The 21,723-nt window shown below is 39.3% G+C and overlaps 1 protein-coding gene across 1 annotated transcript; it reads right to left on the bottom strand.

The window, feature by feature from the left end:
- Window positions 1–4,519: 4,519 nt before the first annotated feature.
- Window positions 4,520–5,586, bottom strand: LOC115979178 (rubredoxin-like). The gene has a single exon (XM_031101151.1). It carries the CDS (start codon window positions 5,350–5,352, stop codon window positions 4,759–4,761), a length of 594 nt encoding a protein of 197 aa, XP_030957011.1. The 5' UTR covers window positions 5,353–5,586; the 3' UTR covers window positions 4,520–4,758.
- Window positions 5,587–21,723: the final 16,137 nt, after the last annotated feature.

Below are 21,723 nucleotides of genomic sequence, written 5' to 3' on the forward strand. Positions count from 1 at the left end.
CGTAAAATAATCTATGCCAACTAGGAGATATTTCCTGTTTCCCACAGCTTTGGGGAATGGTCCTACAATGTCTAAGCCCCATTGAGCAAATGGCCACGGACTAGATAGCGGATTAAGAACTCCTCCTGGTTAGTGTATGCTCGGCGTAAACCGTTGGCATTGGTCGCACTTCTTGATGTATTCTTGAGCTTCTCTCTGCATATTTGGCGACCAATAATCTTGGGTGATAGCTTTATATGCTAGGGATTTGCCACCAGTATGGCTTCCGCAGATTCCTTCATGCAACTCTTCTAAGAGCGATTCAGTCATCTTAGGGTGAATACATAACAAATAGGGTCCTGAAAAAGAATGCTTATATAACCTCTGATTTTCGAATAACCAGAACCTTGTGGCCTTCCTTCGTACTTTATCAGTCTCTATCCTTTCTTCAGGTAGAGTATCATCCTTCAAGAATTGAATTATAGAGTCCATCCAACTCGGCCCTGCTCTAATTTGATGAATTTGAGCTGTCTCTCTTCTTGTCTCCATGGGTTTGTACAAGTCTTCAACAAGGATAACCCGAGGCAAATTCTGTGCCGAGGAGGTTCATGATTGTAAAAGTATTTTGGATGCAAGAAAAGTCATTTAAGAGTTTTTTTTTTTGGGGGGGGGGGGGGGGGTGTTGGGTGTGGGGGTGGTTAAGTAGTGGATACAAAACAATACTTCCAAAGGAATACCTTTAACTTACGAAATATATCCAAAGCCCAGATCCAATTTCCCTTTTAACTCTTCAAAGCAAGTGTTTTCCCCGCATGCACATTGTTGGAAGCTTAAAATATCAAAGAGTTCATCATGATTGTAAAAGTATTTTGGATGCAAGAAAAGTCATTTAAGAGTTTTTTTTTTTGGGGGGGGGGGGGGGGGGGGGGGGGGGGGGGGGTGGTTTGTTAAGGTGACTACCTACATCCACAACCTATAAAAAGTTATATATTTCAAAACATGTCATACCCAAAGAAGCATGGGTAACTGAACTGATGAATGAAGATAGAAAGGATTGGTTTTTTTGGGGGGGGGAGGGGGGGGGGGGTGTGGGTGGGGGTGGGGGGGGGGGGGGGGGGGGGGGGTGGGTGGGGTGGCTAGATGAGGCTAAGAAACAATTAAATGAATACCCTTGAGCACTCATGTACCTGAGGACAAACTGATTTGAACAGGTAATTCAACTGGCATGCGTATTGTCTATAGAGTGTTTACTGTGTGGTAAATGAAGGACAAATAAACAAAAGCATAGGAGAGTGCTCTAACATGTCAAACGCCACAGAAAAACCTTTTGGAAGAAACTTTGGAAGTAAAAAGTACTGAATAATGTTGAAAATTTTTACAGGAGGGCAAGTAGAGGGAGGGATCCGTTCCATGCAGATGCAGATTTGGATAAAAAGGGTGGTAGACGACAGGACATGCAGGTTGTGTAGGGGCAACAAAGAAACCATACTTCATGCTTTAAGTGAATGCACATATGCAGATAAGGTATGGAATCCTGTTCATCTCCAATGTGAAGAACATAGCTTTTTCCAACCACAACCAAGTTCTATGGCCTTGGTTTGGGACATTATGGATCAAGCACTAGAATCCAAATTGGAGCTGTTTCTGGTAATATTGTGGAACATTTGAATCAGAGGAATGCTATCATGGAGACAAAAGAAAAGATCCCCAACTGATAGCAACTAGCAAGTATGGCTGTAGAGTATAAGCAAAATTTTTTACAAGAAACAGACATCCAAAACACTATTAACAACGGAAAAGATATGAAGTGGGAGGCACTGAAAAAAGGAGCACACAATGTGAAAATGGATGAAACATTGTTTGAGAAGTTAAACATGGTAGGGATTGGAGCGGTCACTAGAGATGAAGATGATAGAGTTATACAGTCTGTTGGAAGAAAGTTTGGATGGCCCACAACATAGAAGAAATAGAAGCACTGGCAACGATCCAGACCATTCGAATGGCAGGAAACATGAGAATACAAAACCTCATACTGGAAGGAAACACGCTGACCATCATGCAAGCATTAAAATTTAAAATCAAAGGAAACAAGTCCTTCCAAATTTGGATACCTAATAGATGAGGCAAGAGACACACTTGAGAGGTTCAGGCAGAGGAGTATAAAACATATTAACTGGAGTTGAAATATGGTAGCACATCTCTTAGACATACCCAGTAGATTTGATGAATGTAACATCTGGCTGAATGAAATTCTAGACTTCATTGCAAGAAATGTTTGTATGGATGACAATTACATCAATAAAAAATATATAGTTTGTTCTTAAATAAAATAAAATAAAAAAAAATAATAATAATTCAAGATGTAATACAATGTGTGTCGTGAAATATTTAAGGAATAAAAATTAATATGGTACAGATCAAAATCAAGCATCTCTTATGAGGAGCTTGTTTTAGTGCACAAGCAACAGTAGAAAACCTTTACAAGAACTAAAAAAGATGTAGTTCTGCATTATGCTCTCTTTGTAAGAAACATGTAGAGACAATCAAACATGAACCATTACCTTGCAGATGGGTGAAGCTGTCTGGTTTAGATATAATTTTGGATACTCTATGAATGCTACTGTGTGTTCAGCCATGTCTGGAACTCTGTTTCTACTGTTAAATTCAGAAAGTTGAAGCTTAAAGATTAAAATGGCCTTCAGACTCTAGCATTTCTAAAGAGCCAGGAGTGAAGTGAAGTATAGAATAGAATATTTATCTGATCAGAAAAATTTACCATATCCGAGGCAGCAACAGGATATTGGTCAGCTTGAGTGGAAAAATAACAACCTCATAGATCTTGGCCTACATTCACAGGTCAGCCTACTCTACAAAGTTGGTTGCCACCAGCTCTTGGAACTCTAAAATACAATGCTGTGCTTTTTCAAAGGATGAAAAGCCCTTTGAAAAAGCAAGCTAGAAAAGGAGTAAGTAGTCAAAGACCACAGTAATTGTTATGGATGGGAAAGCTAAAACTGAGGCATTAGAATTTAGTAGTTAACTAGGCATGCTTGATGGCTAAAGAAAGCAACTACTTTTTGTTGAAACTAACTCTAAACAACTATTTGTTATGAATAGAAGCTATTTGGAGGGGAAATGGGGATTGAGCTCCATCATCAGAGATAATAAAATTGGCAGAGATTGAGACTCAAAATGCACATTGGGCTAAAGGAAGCAACTACTTTTTGTTGAAACTAACTCTAAACAACTCTTTGTTATGAATAGAAGCTATTTGGAGGGGAAATGGGGATTGAGCTCCATCATCAGAGATAATAAAATTGGCAGAGATTGAGACTCAAAATGCACATTGGCTCCTTGTTTGGGAAATTGAGCAGCAGATTGGGCCAAGGAAGCTGGAAAGAGAATTCCTAAACCTGGATGGGCATTATCACCTCTAAAGCTAGAATTTGTATAGAAGTCTGACTGTTCTTTTGTTATTTATTAAATACTTTTTGGCTTTCCTGATGTTTCCACCAAAAGAAAAGGTCATGATGGGGCATTAGAGAGTCAAACATTAGAAGTTGTGGATGTTCCAACACAAGGTATCAATGTTTAGCCTAAAACAGACATGAATTGAAGCTGAAAAGAAAGTTCCAATGATTTGACACAATTTGTGTTACCAGAAACAAAAAAGAGAAAGTTAATCACATAACAAGGAAACAGAGTCAACCAAAATCCAGAAGCCCAACCAATTCTAGACTTCAAAACACTACACATCGAATAGTAGAAATTCAGCGAATTCAGCTGGAGAACCTTCCAATCCTTTTCTCTACAATTTTAGCTCAAGTTACTTGTAACTCAGCCAACCAGTGGAGCAAATATCACCAAATAATCAATTCAATTGCTACCAATTGACAATATGTTTTTATTGATAAAATTGAAACCTGAATAGATAGTGGTAGATGCGCTGTTAAAGATGTGGACAGATATTGAGTTTTAGAATTGATAAGCTTTAAGAATAGGGAACAAGAAATTCTACCCAGGAGATATAATTATAATGTGTGTTATCTTTATTTGATTATTTGTAACAATTGAGACCTTGAAGAACTTATCATTAGTTCAGGATGATAGGGATAAAATAAATGAGTACTTTTGACGAATGTGATTTACTTACTCAAATTAAATCCTACGAGACATCTTAAAAGCAGGAATGTACTTCTAGCCATGAGGATGTTTGTACAAGCACACTCTCATTCTCATATAGAAAGGGGCTAGGATAAATTTATACCTATTAAATTACAGAACCCTTGTTGACTTCTTCTTCCTTAACTTCTTCTTATTCTCTGCTCACCAAAGATATAAGAGGCTGATCTCACTCCTCAATTCTTGCATGCCATCAGTTCAATCTTAGAATACCCTGCATTCTAGGGATGCTAGGTAGCCATTACAAATTTACAACCAAAGTCCTTCCACAGTTATAGTTTATAAAATAATAATGGTTCAAAATCTTGCTTCAATTACTCAATAAAACTGACATACTTTCCAGACAGTCGGATTGCAGTTCTTCAAATGCTACTATGTTTACACATTCATAATTCATTTGGACAGAGAACTAGTAAAAACAAAATATACCATTTATAAATCACTCAAGTAACCCGAATTATAACATTTCCCCATATCATAAATACACATTGATATCACATAAACATAACACCGCCAATAATTACTTCAAAGGAAAAAGAAAGAGAGCTACAAAAACTATTACCTATTACTCATTTCTTTCCTTCCCCAGCTCTTTAACTATTGTAGCCAGTAACCAGACAAAAAGAGCACAAAGAAAAGCAACAAGCTTCCATATATAAGTATAGCCTTCTGCCCAGAAGTCAATGCATTCCCACCAAGCCCAAACTGTTGGTTCTGTGCAAACCCAGCAATCTCCACACTCTTACTCTCAAAGAAGCTCTTAGCTGCCCCACATGTTGGGCACCTCCAATCCTCAGGCAGCTTTTCAAATTGCAATCCTGGAGCTATGGGATATGAAGGGTCTCCCACAGCTTCATCAAACTTGTGCCCACAAGACCTGCACTCATAGATACCAGTGTTTAACACTGCAAACTTCTCTTCTAAGCGGCGCTTGTCAATATTTTCTTGAGGCTCTTCTAGAGGTTCTTGAGGAGGAGGTGTAGTGGTTTGTTGGCTTGAGGTGGGGGTGTCTTCTTTGGAGATGTCAATGGAGTGTGGAGTAGTGAGTTTGTATGGTTTGTGTAGAAGTGAGAGTTTGGGGAAGAGAGTTGGGGTGGTGGTGAAATGGGGTTTGAGTTTTGGAGATGAGATTTGGGGGAAAGAGGTTGAGAGGTGGAAAGAGAAGGTGGGTCTTGTTGTTGCACAAGCCATGATAAGTAATGTCTGTGTGTATGTGTTTACTTATGTTTGTGTTTGTGTTTGTGTTTGTGTTTGTGTTTGTGTGGCTCCTGTTTCTCTCTCTCTTTTGCTGGAAGTGTATAAGAGAGAGTAATGAATTACTGGGATTGTATGTATTTTTTAGTTGCTTTTGTTAATCTGGGTGGAGGAGAATTGAAGGGGATCCATGGAAGAGCATATGCTCACTTGAAAGAGACGCAGTTGGATAAGGTGGGGAGGTGTATAAGATTTGATTGCAAAGTAGCTGTTTTCGTAATGGGCTGGCTTCGGCTGAGTCAAACTCGAGGAGTTGAACCTAATTAGCCAGTGCAATCAGCCCAAAAGAGGAAAAGCCCAAGAACCTCTTCATTTCTGGAAAAAAAATGTAATTAAAATATTATAGCATTTTTATAATATTGTGTTTATTTATTTATAATCTTTTTTCTTCAAATCCACCTGGGAGAATTCTTTCTTCAGATAGAGTTTATTTTTTCAGATATATTTTCTTTATAAAAAAAAAGGGTAAATGACCCTTTCTCCCTTTTATTTATGAGATAGTTTGCAATTCTCCATTACAAGATAACTATTGAAAATGAGCCAATACCTCGTATTATTAGTTAACTTGTAAAGCATAGTAAATAAATAGATAATGGAATCTTTTGATATATTTAAAGAAAATTACTAAAACACCCTTTTTTTAGTTGCAAAATACTTTTCTAGGTCGTCCAGAAAAATTATTTGTATAGCTCGATCTTAATTCTTAGCAAGTTGGATCTTCGGTTTGGTGTTTGGTAATTTTTTTATCAACCCTCATAGTTGGCAAATATAGTAATTGTAGGTTATTTATTTATTTATTTATTTATTATTATTTTTTTTAATCACTTTAACTTTATTGTATTGGGAGGATTATCCGATTGAAAATGAGAAACAGAGTCATATGAAGAGATTGGTGGTTGGTAGTCTTTTGATGACCCCATAATGATCAATTGGAAGAATATATATATGAATGGAAAGATGATGTTTATTACTAAACTGTTTAGTTAGATGGATAGTACAAATGTAGAATTTGCAGTTAGGCTATACATACATTCTTGTCCGGTTATAAAGAGCAATCTCATCAAGTTATATATAACCATTGGTCTCATCAAGAGCATTCTCATCAAGTTATAAAGAGAAATCTCATCAAGTTATAAAAAGCAATCTCATCAAGTTATATATAGGGTTTGTTTGGATAGAACTTATTTTGCTAAAACTGAAAACTGAAAAACACTGTAGTAAAATAATTTTTAAATGTGTAAATAGTGCTGTGGGACCCATTTTTAATGAAAAAGTTGATAAAAAATGAAATTTGTGGGTCCGTGAACAGTGCACGGATGCACTGTTCACAAAAGATCGGTCAAAAGTTGCGATTACTGTTCATGTACAGTACATGAACAGTAACCGCTGTTGGGGTAAAACACGTGCTCCAAAAAAAAGAAAAAAAAAAGAAAAAAAAAAGGAAAACGCAGCAAAGAAAACGCCATATCCAAACTCCCTCATAACCATACATTCTTGGAAGAACCATTGGTCTCTCTTATATGCGCTCCAAACTAACCTACCTATGGAGGCCGACGGGTAGGATGGACTGTGTAGACCTTGGTTATGGGTTTTTTCTAGTAAGGTTCTTCTCCAAGGAAGACCTGGAAGCTGGAAGCCGTACTAATGAGGGGACCATGGTTTATAGGAGACCACTTCCTCTCCATTAGACCATGGGAACCTTTCTTTAAACCGTCGACGGCGAATGTCTCTCTTATAGCTGTCTGGGTCAGGCTTTGCGAGCCTCCTTTTAAGCTCTATGAGACTGAGGTGCTTAAACAGATTGGTGAATCAGTTGGTAAGGTCCTTAGGATTGATTCTCATACGGCTTTAGAGGCTCGAGGCCAATACGCGAGGTTATGCATTCAGATTGATATTAATAAACCTTTGGTGAACACAATCCTCATCAGTCGTTTCAAACAACCGGTGAGCTATGAAGGTATCCAAAACCTTTGTTTTTCCTATGGTAGACTAGGACATAGAGCTGAAGCCTATCCTTTCACCATTCGCAAGGGAGTAGAGCAAACGGCCTCTGTGGAGGAAATGCAAGTTGGTTTGGCGGACGCTCCATGCGAAGAGCATGCAGCTAAGTGTGCTTCGGCCAATAGTGACACACCTAATGTGTGTGAAGCAGCAGAGGAGGAGGGTGTGTACGGTCCGTGGATGGTAGTGAAGAGGAGGTTTAGTGGGCGCAAAGGGACAAAACCCAGCCTCAGTATGGAAGGTACTGCCATACCTGTCCGTAATCCGTCGCCTCACTTATCTCCAAAAAACCCAGAATGCATGGGCACGTCTCCTAGTGGTCCAATTTTCTCTCAAAGCACTCCAAGTTGGGCCTTTTGAAGAGTAACCCGTCCCAATGTGATCCTTTTGTCGTTGGTGTGGGCCAAAGCTCTTTTTCTGAACTTGGTCCATCAGCCCAGCCTCTTAAGCGAACCCCTTTATCCATTAGGGGTAAAAAATCCCTTGCCAGGGGCATTCGTCCTAAGCCAGACCTGAACACTTCCGTCACTCATCAATGGAAGCTTTCTTCTGCTGTTCTTACTACCCTTTCAGCTGCCAACGCCTCCCCTTCCAACTCTGAACTTATTCGCCCCCCTGAAGGAAATTTTGAGTTTGTAGCCTTGGAGAAGAATGGATCGGTCCAAGTTGAGGAAAGCAGTGCAGTCCAGTTTTTCGGTGATCGGCAAGCTGATCTCACTCGCTGTGTTGGGCAGCAACTCTTCAATCACATGGGTAATGGAGCGGAAGCTACTGGTTCTCTTTCTATTCTTGGCTCTAGTGAAAGCTTAGAGTATGAAGATGTGGGAGATGAGCGTATGGCGTTGGAGGAAGGGGATGGAGCCCCTTCCACTACTTGATTTCCTTTTCTCCACCCTCCCATCCTCGCATTATGAATATCTTAATCTGAAACAGTAGAGGTGCGTTGAAATCGTCTTTTCAGAGCTACATTCACGAGTTATCTCGGAGGCATGATCCAGCCATCCTTGTAGTCATGGAGACCAAATTGGGGGGTAGTAGAGCCAAAGAGATCACAGATAGGCTACCGTTTGTTGGGGCCATCCACACTGATACGATTGGGCTTTCTGGTGGTCTCTGGCTTTTGTGGAATGATGATAAAGTGGAAGTTGAAGCACTTGCCAAAACAAAGCAAGAGATCCATGTTGAAGTAAAGGTACGTACCTCTAATTTATCCTGGATTTTGTCTGCTGTTTATGCTAGTCCTAGGACTGAGGAAAGAAATATTTTATGGAGTAATTTAATTAAGGTTGGGGATTTCCACAATAAGCCGTGGATTATGGCGGGTGATTTTAATGAACCGCTGATTGAAGAAGATAAATTTGGAGGCAGGGGGGGTTAGTATCAATCGGTCTTTGGCTTTCAAAGATTGTCTGGATTTTTGTAGTATGGTGGATATGGGGTTTTCCAGTCCAAGGTTCACCTGGACAAATAAGAGAGATATCAATAATCTCATTTTAGAGAGGATTGATAGATTTTTTATGAACCCGACTTGGTGTGTTCTCTACCCGGATGCTAAGGTTACTCATCTCCCCCGCTGTCATTCTGACCATTGTCCGGTTCTTATGGAAATCCTTCCTCACAAAGCAATGCACCTCAATAGGCCTTTCAAATTTCAAGATTTCTGGTTGTCGGATTTGTCTTTTCCCAATATTGTTTCAAATGCGTGGGGCAGTAATAGGAACCTGGCGGAGTCTATTGATATTTTCTCCAGGGAGGCAACTATTTGGAACAGAGACCACTTTGGGAATATTCATCAGAAAAAGAGGCAAATTATGGCTAGAATCTATGGTGCCCAAAAAGCCTTGTCCAACCATCTGTGCACCTTTCTTATTACTCTTGAGAACCAGCTGCAACAAGAGCTTGAGGCAGTCCTGGATCAAGAGAGAGATTTGTGGATGTTGAAGTCCAGGATTAACTGGATGGTTCAAGGGGACCGCAACACTTCCTTTTATCATGTGTCTGCTCTTGCGAGGAGGAAAAGGAATCATATTGCTTCAGTCAAGGATGAGGGGGGGAGTTGGATTACAGAGGAGAGAGATGTCATGGAGCTTTTTAGAAGAGGCTTCATTTCCCTGTATTCCACGTCTCTTGTGGAAGCCTCTCGGTCCCCTAATCATGATGGTCACTGGAGAGTGCAACTCTCTGATGAGGATAAGAATTCCATTGGCGCCTTGGTCACCCCTGAGGAAATTAAGAATGCTCTTTGGTCCATGAAGCCGTATAAGGCTCCGGGTCCAGATGGTCTCCATGCGGGGTTTTTTCAACGTTTTTGGCTCTTGGTTGGGGATTCCGTAAGGGAAGAGGTCATGAGAGTCTTCACTTCTAGAAAGGTTCCTGCCTACCTTAATAAAACTCTTATTGCCCTGATTCCTAAAATCCAAGGTCCTGAAGTGATTGGAAATTATAGACCCATAAGTCTTTGCAACTCGGTCTATAAGATTATATCTAAAATAATTGTTGCCCGTCTGAGACCTCATTTGGAAAATCTTGTCTCTCCCTGCCAAGCGGCTTTTGTTCCGGGCAGAAGAAGAGCAGATAATGTCGTTATTGTCCAAGAGCTAATTCATACTATAGGGAGAGCTAAAGGAAGGAAAGGTTATATGGCCATTAAGATTGACTTAGAAAAGGCCTATGACAAGATTGAATGGAGTTTTATCCGAGATATGCTTATCTATTTCAATTTTCCTGACAACCTCATTGAGCTTATTATGAGTTGTGTTTCCACGGTGTCAACATCGTTACTCTTTAATGGTGGCTGTCTTGAGTCTTTCCACCCCTCAAGAGGTATTAGGCAAGGCGACCCCCTATCCCCGTATCTCTTTATTCTGTGCATGGAATTTTTTGGCCATCTTATTAAGGAGAAATGTGCTGCTAAGCTTTGGTCTCCGGTGAAAGCTTCTAGGAGTGGACCCTCCTTTTTGCATCTTTTTTTCGTGGATGACCTGGTTCTCTTTGCTAGTGCTGATTTGGAAAATTGTCATGCCATCAATGATGTTCTTCAAGATTTTTGTTCAAGTTCTGGGCAGAGTGTGAGTGAAGCTAAGTCGCGTGTTTTCTTCTCTCCAAATGTGGATCCTGACCAAAGAGATCTTTTTTCTAGTATTCTCGGGTTCAGATCAACTCCTAATCTTGGCAAATACTTGGGGTTTCCTTTAAAGCACCCAGGGGATCGTAGTCATGATTTTGGCTTCATTCTAGATAACGTCAAGAAAAAACTTGTTGGTTGGAAAGCTAACCTTCTCTCTATGGCTGGCCGGTTGGTTCTCATCCACGCCTCCTCCTCTACCGTTCCTAACTATGCTATGCAATATGTGAATCTCCCTAGTAAAATCCTTAACGGTATTGATAGAGTTAATAGAAACTTCCTTTGGGGTTCCTCAAAGCAAGTTAGGAAGATGCATTGGGTTAATTGGAAGGAAGTAACCAAACCTAAGGAGGCAGGTAGTTTGGGGTTGCAATCTGCTAGGGGAAGAAATACGGCGCTGCTGGCCAAGCTTAATTGGAGGCTTTACTCAGAAAATAATGCCCTTTGGGCTAAGGTGCTCAAATTCAAATACTGCAACAGGCAGAAAGTTAGTTCAAGGAATGCTGCAAATCTCCCGTGTTCCCCTATATGGAAAGGTATCAAGAGAGGGGAGGATACTTTCAAAAAAGGAGTCAAGTGGGTTCCGGGCCATGAAAGCAGCCTTAACTTCTGGTCGGATTGCTGGTTGAACCTTGGGCCCATTAGATCCCGCATCCAAGGTCCTCTCCCTCAAGAATTTGTTGATTTGCAGATTAAAAATGTCTTGTCTTCGAATGGTTGGAATTGGGCTGCTATTCCTTTTGATTTCCCCAAGGAAGTGATTTCTGATATCCTGGTTGTCCCCACTCCCCTTGTAGCTAGATGCAGTGACAAGATGGCTTGGAAATTCTCTCCTAAAGGGGGCTTTGATATGAAGAGTGCCTATTTACTTGCTACGGGCTTAATGGATGATGAATCTTTTTCAGGCTCTTGGATTTGGAAATTACCTGTTTTACCCAGAATCCAATTGTTCATTTGAAAATGTATGCATCACAGTATAAGTGTTAAGGATTGTCTAGCTAGTAGGGGGATCCCTCTTGATACCACTTGCCCGGTTTGTCAATTAGATTCTGAATCTATCACTCACGCTCTCCGAGATTGCAGGATGATTAAACCTCTTTGGCTCAAGTTAGTTTCTCAGTGCTTACAAGCCAACTTCTTCTCTCAGGGAATCAGAGATTGGCTAATAGCTAATGCTAATCTTAAATCCTCTCAAAATGCAATAGGTGTTCCCTGGAATATTTTATTCTCCTTTGCTCTCTGGTTGATTTGGAAACAGAGGAACGATATTGTCTTTGCCAACAAGAGAGTTAATCCTTACCTTTTCAAAACTATTTATTCGCAAGCTTTAGAGTTCTTTCTTTGTGCTGCGCAACCTGCTCGTAACAATTTTAAGGTGTTGAGACAGATCCGTTGGGAGGCTGGGTGAAACTCAACACTGATGCTTCCTCAAATGCTACTCTGGGTTCGGCAGTAGGGGGAGGTTTGATAAGAGATGATAGGGGCAACTGGGTGGTTGGTTTCACTAGGAAATTGGGCAGGATTAATAGCTTTACTGCTGAGACCTGGGCGCTCCGTGATGGTTTGCTCCTTTGTTATTAATTGAAGCTACCAGTTGTCATTGTTGAGCTGGATGCTAAGGCCCTGGTTGATGCTCTTAGCAACCCCTCCTATAGTAATTCAGTGATATCTCCTCTCTTTGATGATTGTAAGCTCTTGGCTAGTCAAATACCCCATATTCGTTTTAGGCATATCTATCGCGAGGCGAACATAAGTGCAGATAGATTAGCTTTTTTTGGCCTCTCTCAACTTCCTGACTTTGTTGTCCATTCTTCCCCACCTATGGATTTGGTCTCTTTTGTAACAGATGACTGTCTGGGTGTGGCTTGTAATAGGCTTTGCCCTGCTGTATTGGCTCATTGCTAGTTTTTCTTTAATAATACTTCCCTTTTACCAAAAATATATATATATATAACCCATAAAAATGCATAATAGATAAAACTATTTATCAAAAATGCCCAAAAAAATACCCACATCGCATTTTGCAAAAATAAAATTTTTTTTTACTAGAGCAAAAATTACAAATTACAAACAACCATGGTTACTTAGACCATTAGCATTAATGGCTGAAGGTAGAAATTCTTGTATGTGAAAGTGAATATAAGTAGAACTAAAGGCTTTAACTATCTTCAACGAGTTTAGAGTTGGGGCTGACAGATTTCGTTACTATTCGGCTACTCTAACCTCACCGTTCTATTTCTAGTATGAGAAACTCCACATATTAATTAGTTTGTGAGTTGATTTATTTTGCATTTCTTGCTTCTCCTTCTCTTATATTGCTTTCCTTAGGTCTCTGAGTGGCCTTCTTTTATTCGACCTCTCTTTCTAGCGAGATATGAAAGCTTCGAAAAATGGTTTGTTATCCTTATTTAATTTGATTATTTGTAACAATTGAGACCTTCAAGAAATTGTAATCGCTTTGTTCAATCTTTTTATTTTTTTTATTTTTTAATTGCTATATATTGGGACTTTAATATTTGTTATTAAACCAGTAAAAATCAATTTAGAAAATTAAGTTAGTTTCTAAACATTGTGAGGTTAGTTATTTTTCTTAATTGTTTTAAGGACTAAGTTGATTTTAGGGTCTAAATTAATTAGTTTTGAAAAGTCTTAAACTTAGTTGGCAGCTCAGACCTCAGGCTATGTTTATGGAATTTACCCTTACTTGTTCGTTGAAAGTTTGTTAAAATGTAATTTAGTAATTGTCCATTAAAAATGAAATTTTAAAAGGTTGTAAATAAACAAATAAATTAGAAAACTATTAAAAAAAAATATTGCCAAAAGAGACCAATCAGCTTTCTGTGCTACTTTGCAGCAACCACTCGAGCTTTTTTTTTTTTTTTTTTTGGGTATAAATTTTTTTTTAACTTTATTATTATATTATTTATTATTATTTCAGAAAAGAGCTTCTTTTTTTTTTTTTTTTTACAGCAACGATAGAAATATTATTGAGTCAAAAGTATAGATGTACAAAAAACTAATGCCAGGCCAACGTAATACAAAATATTGAAGGATTGGCTTGGCATGGGTATGCATAGGAAAAAGTCGTTTGGCCACACTAAAGACAACATTGCATACTGAAAGTTCAAATATGTGTATAAACACCCTTGAACGTTTAGACCCCCAAATTACAACTTAACCAATTCAAGCATTATGTCAAACAAATAGTGTGCGGAAAATGAACATAAGCTACAATATAGAATTGGATAAACTATCTAAGCCAAATTAAAATCACAACCCACAGCAGATAATAAAAGGCAAAGATAAAAGGGAAGGAAGATGCAAACACAAAGACAACACGTGATGTGTTATCGAAGAGGAAACCGAAACCCTCGGCGTAAAACCTCTTCGCCGCCCTCCAAGCGGTAAACAATCCACTAGAAAATATAGTTGGGATACATGGACAGTAATAGACCCTCCAAGCCTAATCTATTCAGTGCACCTAAGCCCTCCAAGCTTCTTACTCCAACGAGGTTGCGCCGAACCTTTTTCTTTTCTAGCTTCCCGGATTCTGCTACTAGACCGTAGCATCAACCAATGAAGATTGGTTCCTTCTTAACTGCTTCCCAGAAATCCAAACAGCTCTCTCACAGTGATGATTATGGTGAGAACAAGGTTTGGTAAAATGCCTCTTAAGGATTTGACAATGGAGAGGAAGAGAGTTGAGGAATTTGAAGAGACTCTAATGTATAGATTGTTGGTGAATCAATCTTGTTTTTCTTTAGGGTTTCTCTCTCAAAAATCTCTCTGGAAGCTCTCTTACAATCGTGGGTAAAAGGGGTATTTATACCGGAGTGAGAGAGGAATGTGAAACGTCAGGATTTACAAAACAGGGGTGGCTCGCGGCTTGAACTCACGGCTTGACTAAGTCGCGAGATCCAGTCGCGAGATAACCGTATGGCCAGTTGTCCTGTTTTGTACTGTAGTGCTCCAGCTAGCATGACTGTTCACCTTCCGGCATGCTTGGCACGTGTGCTGCGTTTGGCGGCTTGCAGCCGCGAGTCTCTGTTTTTTTGCACACTCTTGAGCAAACATCACTCTATCTCACTCACTACCCTTACATCAAACCCACCTAAATACAGGGTTACTAAATGCTGAAATACAAGAAAATTTGGCACGGAATAAAGCCAATTAGATGGTTAAATAAATTCAACCTTACAATCTCCTCCTTTGGCTATTCCGTGACAAAATCCTAAAATAGACTCTAGACTTAACATGTGAGTTGGGAATAGTTGAACAAAACTCACTCACACCTAACTCTAGAAGCTGTGAAGCACTTGAATCATAAGAACATGAAACTCCTGAAACACAACAATACACCATGATCATTGTATGCAGAAAAACATAAAATGCATATGAAGCAAACTAAAGGTGATCAAGCAAAGATGGAGTTAAGAAACAAATCATGGCTTAATCAACCAAGTGAACACCACAAGGTAGTGATCACAGTGCTCATTCACACTTGGAATGAACACAAGGACATACAAGTTAACAAGAACAAGGCAAGATACTTGTATGCTCAACACTCAACCAATGCATAATACACAAGGTATATGCATCTAGGAACAATCCTACAAGGGTACAAGAGTGACAGTACATAAATCAAAATGCAAGACATTTAGATATAAATACTGATTTCAACATAGCATAAAAGGCTGCATTAAGCAAGGTACATACCATAAAACCTATAGAATATGCATAAAACATTAACCTTAAAAGCTTACAAAAACACATGGGTACAAAACACAATATTAAACTGAATAACATCAACAAAATATATAAAAGATTAAACCAAGAGTATAAGTTATGAGTTAGAAACAAATATACACCAAAACCACAGTGTATCAAACCCATATAAACATTAAATACCCAAAACATAAGCAAATATAAACAAAGTCTCTGATCTTGACAACTCCCCCTCAACACATTACTCCCCCTTAAGAGCTGCTTTTCTGCTTCTCATCAACAATCTCATCAACCACAGAAAGAAACATCTCCCCCTTTTTGACCGGAATGGCCAAAGGGTCACTGTCCATGCTGGGTGGTGAAGCTGTCAAGTTTTGCAGACAAAATATCAATCTGGTCCTGCATGGCTCTCATCCTCTCAGAGTGCTCAGTCTGGACTCCTCTGATCCCATCAAGTCGTTCCAGAATGATTTGAAAAGCATCTGGAGGTGTATCTGAAGAAGTTGATGCTCTAGTCCTTTTGCCACTCCTCTTGGGTGTTGAGGTTGATGCATGCCCTGCTGCCTCTGCCTCAGTCTCCATTGGGACACCCTCTCCTTCATCACCTTCATCTTCTTCTCCTGGAAGCCTAACACTTATCCTTTTGCAGGTAAGCTTGTTAATTGCAGAGGGTGTGGACATGGGACTGATGTCTTGAGGGATTGGAACACCCTTCTTTCTAAAGATCCTCATTAGCAAGCTAGGAAAGATCAATTTTGGCCTAGAGGTTGTTCTTGTCTCATCCACAATGGTGTCATATATGTGGGAACTTATGTCAATGAAATTCTTTTCTTTGAGATCCATCAGGAATATTGCTCTTGCACAGTTGATTGTAGTCAACTTCTTTATGGGGTAGAGGTTAAACATCATGATTATTGTTAGACACCTCATGTCCACTGGAAAAGCTGTGGTATTCAGACATTTCCCTTCTCTCTGTCCACCTATCCTTTGTTGAACAGTTTCAATAGAAACAATCCTATCCTTGTAATTGACAAACTCTTGATCTTCTAATCCTTAAGCCCTAGCACATCATCAATGACATGTGCATCCAAAGTGAATTTTTTACCTCTAACCCAGCAGCTTAAATCATTCTCCCTTATCACAGCATTTGAATAAAACTCCCTAATCAGGGGTTCACACACTACAGGGAGATCACTCAGAAGCTTTTCCCATCCTCTCCCTTCAAAACAGCTGGGGATAAAGGAGTTTCTTAAATCCTCCAAATCTACAAATCTTTCTTGAATAATTCCTGCTTTCAAGAAGATATCCTTGTATCTCTCAAAGTGTTGAATTGACCTAAACAGTTTAGAATCCATTTTCAATCTTTTGTCAGCCTTCTTTGCAGGAGTTTTCTTCTTCGGAGGTGAGGGAGTCATCTGTGAACAATCAGAAGAGGCCACAACAGTATAGAACAATACATGTGTAGAACTAGTCAGTACCATGTAATTAACAAAGAAATTGCAGCCACACAGATAAACTGGAACACTTAAACATTATGCTACTTAGAACCACCACATGGATAAACAATCCTAAAAGAGGAAACACAAGAACAACAGGGAGAATTAAATCATCAGAGATAGAAAACATCCTAAAGACAAATATATGTCAATGAGACATACAATGGAATGAAAAATGACATGACTCATAATCAGCATAGTAAAACTTAACAGATGCTCCAAATGGATTCACACAATATAACATGCACACTCAACACAGTAAACTACACATCCATAATAGGAACATTTTGAAACAAACCATCAGCATAAGTTTAGTCAAAATGAGTAACCAAAAAAAATTCAGCTAAGCACATGATGAAGACCAAACACAACAACTAAAAAAATTTCAAACTTAAGCAGCAGCAACCACAAGCTAAGCATGAACAAAGAGTTATAGCCGAAACATAAACCCATCTCAAAAACATAAACTAATGCGAAAAATCAAAGGGGAAAAACACAAAATCAAGTAGAAAGGAGTCCAAGAATGAAAACCCATACCTGTTACTTGAAGATTTTGAGCAGAAAATACGCAACAATGGAGTTTTGAGATAGGAGCACGGAGTGTTTGGGAAGGAGATATTTTGAGAGAGAAGATGAACAGTCACAAAAGTTCGAGGGAAAACTGAAAAAGATTTAAAAACTGCTCTTATTTTTGCCAAACACGCGTTTTTCACGACTGAAGAGAGTCGCCAACAAGTCGCCAATTTAAGCCGCCAAAACACTAAAGACAAAAGTTTGAAAAATTTTTCTAAGTGTTTTTCGTGACTGGAAGGTTTACCCGTGAGTGAGTCGCGAGCTGAGCCGCGAAAATCTCTGAGTAACCCTCGTGACTGGACCTTCCACTCGCGAGCAAGTCGCCAAAAATGACCCGCGAAGTCGCGACTGAGGCTTGCAACTTGACTTACCCGTGACTGAGTCGCCAAAACAGGGCAAAACTGGGTTTTTGAAATTTTCAGATTTTTAAACAAAATACTTTCCAAAAATACCTAAAAACACTCAAAAATCTTTTTGTGTTTGAATTAACAAAGATTGAGCATGTGAAAAACACATTTCATCAAGTACAATCACACAAATGAATATGGCATTTATTGAACATAAACTTATGTGTTGTGTGTGTGGATATCAACAATGAGATAGTCTTTAGTCTAATGTGAAGTTTCAATGATCAATTCAACCAAGGCATACACAATTAGCACTAGATCAAGTGATCCATCTCAATTATAGAAATATGTATATATGACCTCCCACAAAACTTGATAACATATCTTGGAGCATTACATTTGACTCCACTTTCAATCATAACATTTGATCTATTTGATCTTTTGAGACAATCACCTCTCATTGTGAGAGTGATATTTGATATTTCACTTTAATGAACAAGCCTTTGACTTTTTGAATAAACATTTTCTTTAATATAAGGTCGCTTACCCTTTTTCCTAGTCGAATACTAGAATGTGCGACAGGCTTTTGCAGCTCAATATCTCTTTTCATTTGTAGATTTACATTTGGTGAGCTCTTTTTAGCAAAAACAAAAATAAAGAGTGGGAAGATATATAGACACAAGTCTATGCATGTCTCAAGATCAACATAACCATTCACTAATCATTCATGACAAGTTTGAAGATCTATTTACAACAATCACATAGATTTCAAGATTTTTCCCACAGTGATATGAGTGCAAAGAGACAAGCCATGCTCGAAAATGCACAAAGTCACTAGTACAAAGGTACAAGGCAAAACAAGTTTTGAGACAAAAGCTCAACAATGTCAATCAAACTTTTTGATTTTCTAATTTTTATGTGATTTTTGGATTTTTGACACTAGAAGAAAAAGATAGATAAAAAACGAAATAAATTAAAAGTATGCACAAGTAGACAAGTAAACCAACCAACAGCAAAAACATCAAGCAAACAAACAAACATCGTCGCAAAGCATAGGAAGTATTAATGCATGGACATGTTGTAATGCTTATGCATGAGTACCCTTTTTCACCCACACGTCACTTGCGTTTGGGGTGATTTCCTTATAGGATTGGGTACGGGAGTTAGGGCTTTCAAACCTTCGTGAGAAGCTTTCCAAGCAGTTGGTGAATGCACCAATCATCTTCATCACGTTCATCATTTCGGGATCACCATTTTGATCTCTAGATTGTTCACCTGCCCAATCTCTTCTATCATTTCTAGGTCCTCATGACCTTTGAGGAGTTGCACTATTCTTTGCTCTCAGCTTTTGGCAATTTGGTCGAGTATGCCCTTGAAGTCCGCAATAATGACACACATAGGTTGATCTAGGACCTCTTTGTGGTTGTGGACGAGACTTGACACGAGATTCAGACCCGCCCACATATTGATTGCGGGGATTCAACAACTGTTGGTTCTCCATATTCTTCTTCTCCTTCATCTTGAGCTTCTCAGTAGTAAGGTCAACTACAACTGGATCTTTAACCTTTACAAACTTCACTTCTTTAGTGACATTTTCAAATGAGCTACCTCCTCCGGTATATCCCAATCCGGATTTGTCTGAAAAACTCTTTTGAGATGAAATAACATCATCTAGCTTCTTGGTGGTGACCTTCTCTATTTTAGCATTTGCTTGCACAACCTCTTATTCAAGAAATCTCACTTTTGTGTAAGCTTTGGACAGCTCACCATTCAGTGTTTCTATCTCACATTTGGCCTCCCTATATTGGATTAGGAGACTTTTGTAATCCTCCTCTGCCTTCTTCATTTTTCTCATAGCAGCCTTGGCCATCCTTGTGTACTCACCCGACTTCTCCAGGAGTGAGTTATAATTCTCTTGAAGATTGGCTGTGCTTTCATCTTCTTCAGCATCTGATTCTTCAACAATTCCCAGTGATTCTTCATCACTATGTTCTCCAAGGCCTCGTACAAGCAGATTCAACTCGTCTGAAGACTCAACATGAGCAATAGTCATAAAAGCTGAGTAGTTCCCCTCTCCATCACAGCTTTCTTCAGATTCTGAGTCAGATGAATCCAAGTCACTCAATGTCATGGCATACACTTTGCCTTTCGATTTCAAATAATTCAGACATTCCTTCTTAAAGTGTCCATGCCCGTTACATTCGAAACAAGTGACACCTTGTGTAGGTTGGGATTCTTTTCCATCTTTCTTTTTGAATTCCCTTTTCTCCCTTCCAGAACTTTGGAATTTTCTTTTATTATCAAATTTGCCATTATTTTTGAATTTCAAGAACTTTCTGAAATTTTTGACAAGGTATGCAACATCTTTGTCAACCACATCTTCTCCCGATGAGTCTTGATCTTCTACCTTCTCATTAATGGTCTTAAGGGCAAGAGATTTACTCTTCCGTTGATTGGGCAGCGACATCTCATAAGTCTGAAGAGAACCAACCAGCTCCTGGACTTTGATGTCATCAAGGTCCTTGCTCTCTTCAATCGCTGTCACTTTAGCATGAAAATTTTCCAGCAAAGATCGAAGGATCTTCCTTACAATTTTAGAGTCCTCCGTTTTCTCTCTCAAATTGAACTTGCTGACAACCACCTCATTTAGCTTCCCATAGAAAGAGTCAAAGGACTCATCCTCACTCATTTTGAGCTCCTCAAACCGAGTGGTCAGCATTTGCAACTTGGTGTCTTTCACTTTCTTCGTGCCTTCATAGGTGGTTTCCAATATCTCTCATGCTTCTTTGGCAACGGTGATGTGAGAAATCCTATGAAATTCATCTGGAGACACACCACAGAAAATAGCATTGAGTGCTTTACTGTTAGCATTAGATGCAGCAAGTGCTACCTTATCCCATGTGGATTTGGCTTCCTCAGGCCTGGTCCAACCTATCTCAACAGCATCCCAAACAGATTCATCAATAGAACACAGAAAAGCTCTCATGCGAACCTTCCAAAAAGCATAATTACTACCATCAAAATATGGAGGAGCATTTAGGGATTGAGACCGATCCATCTCAAAAGGGAGTCAAGGATCACACGATGGTATTGAAACCAATAACAGTGTACCCGCTCTGATACCAAGTGAAAGTTCAAGTATGTGTATAAACACCCTTGAACGTTTAGACCCCCAAATTATAACTTAACCAATTCAAGCATTATGTCAAACAACTAGTGTGCGGAAAATGAACATAAGCTACAATATAGAATTGGATAAACTATCTAAGCCAAATTAAAATCACAACCCACAGCAGATAATAAAAGGCAAAGATAAAAGGGAAGGAAGATGCAAACACAAAGACAACACGCGATGTGTTATCGAAGAGGAAATCGAAACCCTCGGCGTAAAACCTCTCCGCCGCCCTCCAAGCGGTAAACAATCCACTAGAAAATATAGTTGGGATACATGGACAGTAATAGACCCTTCAAGCCTAATCTATTCAATGCACCTAAGCCCTCCAAACTTCTTGCTCTAACGAGGTTGCGCCGAACCTTTTTCTTTTCTAGCTTCCCGGATTCCGCTACTAGACCGTAGTATCAACCAATGAAGATTGGTTCCTTCCTAACTGCTTCCCAGAAATCCAAACAGCTCTCTCACAGTGATGTTATGGTGAGAACAAGGTTTGGTAAAATGCCTCTCAATGATTTGACAATGGAGATGAAGAGAGTTGAGGAATTTGAAGAGACTCTAATGTATAGATTGTTGGTGAATCAATCTTGTTTTTCTTTAGGGTTTCTCTCTCAAAAATCTCTCTGGAAGCTCTCTTACAATCATGGGTAAAATGGGTATTTATACTGGAGTGGGAAAGGAATGTGAAACGTCAGGATTTACAAAACAGGGGTGGCTCGCGGCTTGAACTCGCGGCTTGACTAAGTCGCGAGATCCAGTCGCGAGATAACTGTATGGCCAGTTGTCCTGTTTTTGTCCTGTAGTGCTCCAGCTAGCATGACTGTTCACCTTCCGGCATGCTTGGCACGTGTGCTGCGTTTGGCGGCTTGT

The sequence above is a fragment of the Quercus lobata genome, chromosome 3 (assembly GCF_001633185.2).
Source record: "Quercus lobata isolate SW786 chromosome 3, ValleyOak3.0 Primary Assembly, whole genome shotgun sequence".
In the NCBI taxonomy this organism is placed as follows: Eukaryota; Viridiplantae; Streptophyta; class Magnoliopsida; order Fagales; family Fagaceae; genus Quercus; species Quercus lobata.

Excerpts from the sequence above, each read along its gene's own strand:
- LOC115979178 (XM_031101151.1), bottom strand. The coding sequence starts at position 5,352 with ATGGCTTGTGCAACAACAAGACCCACCTTCTCTTTCCACCTCTCAACC.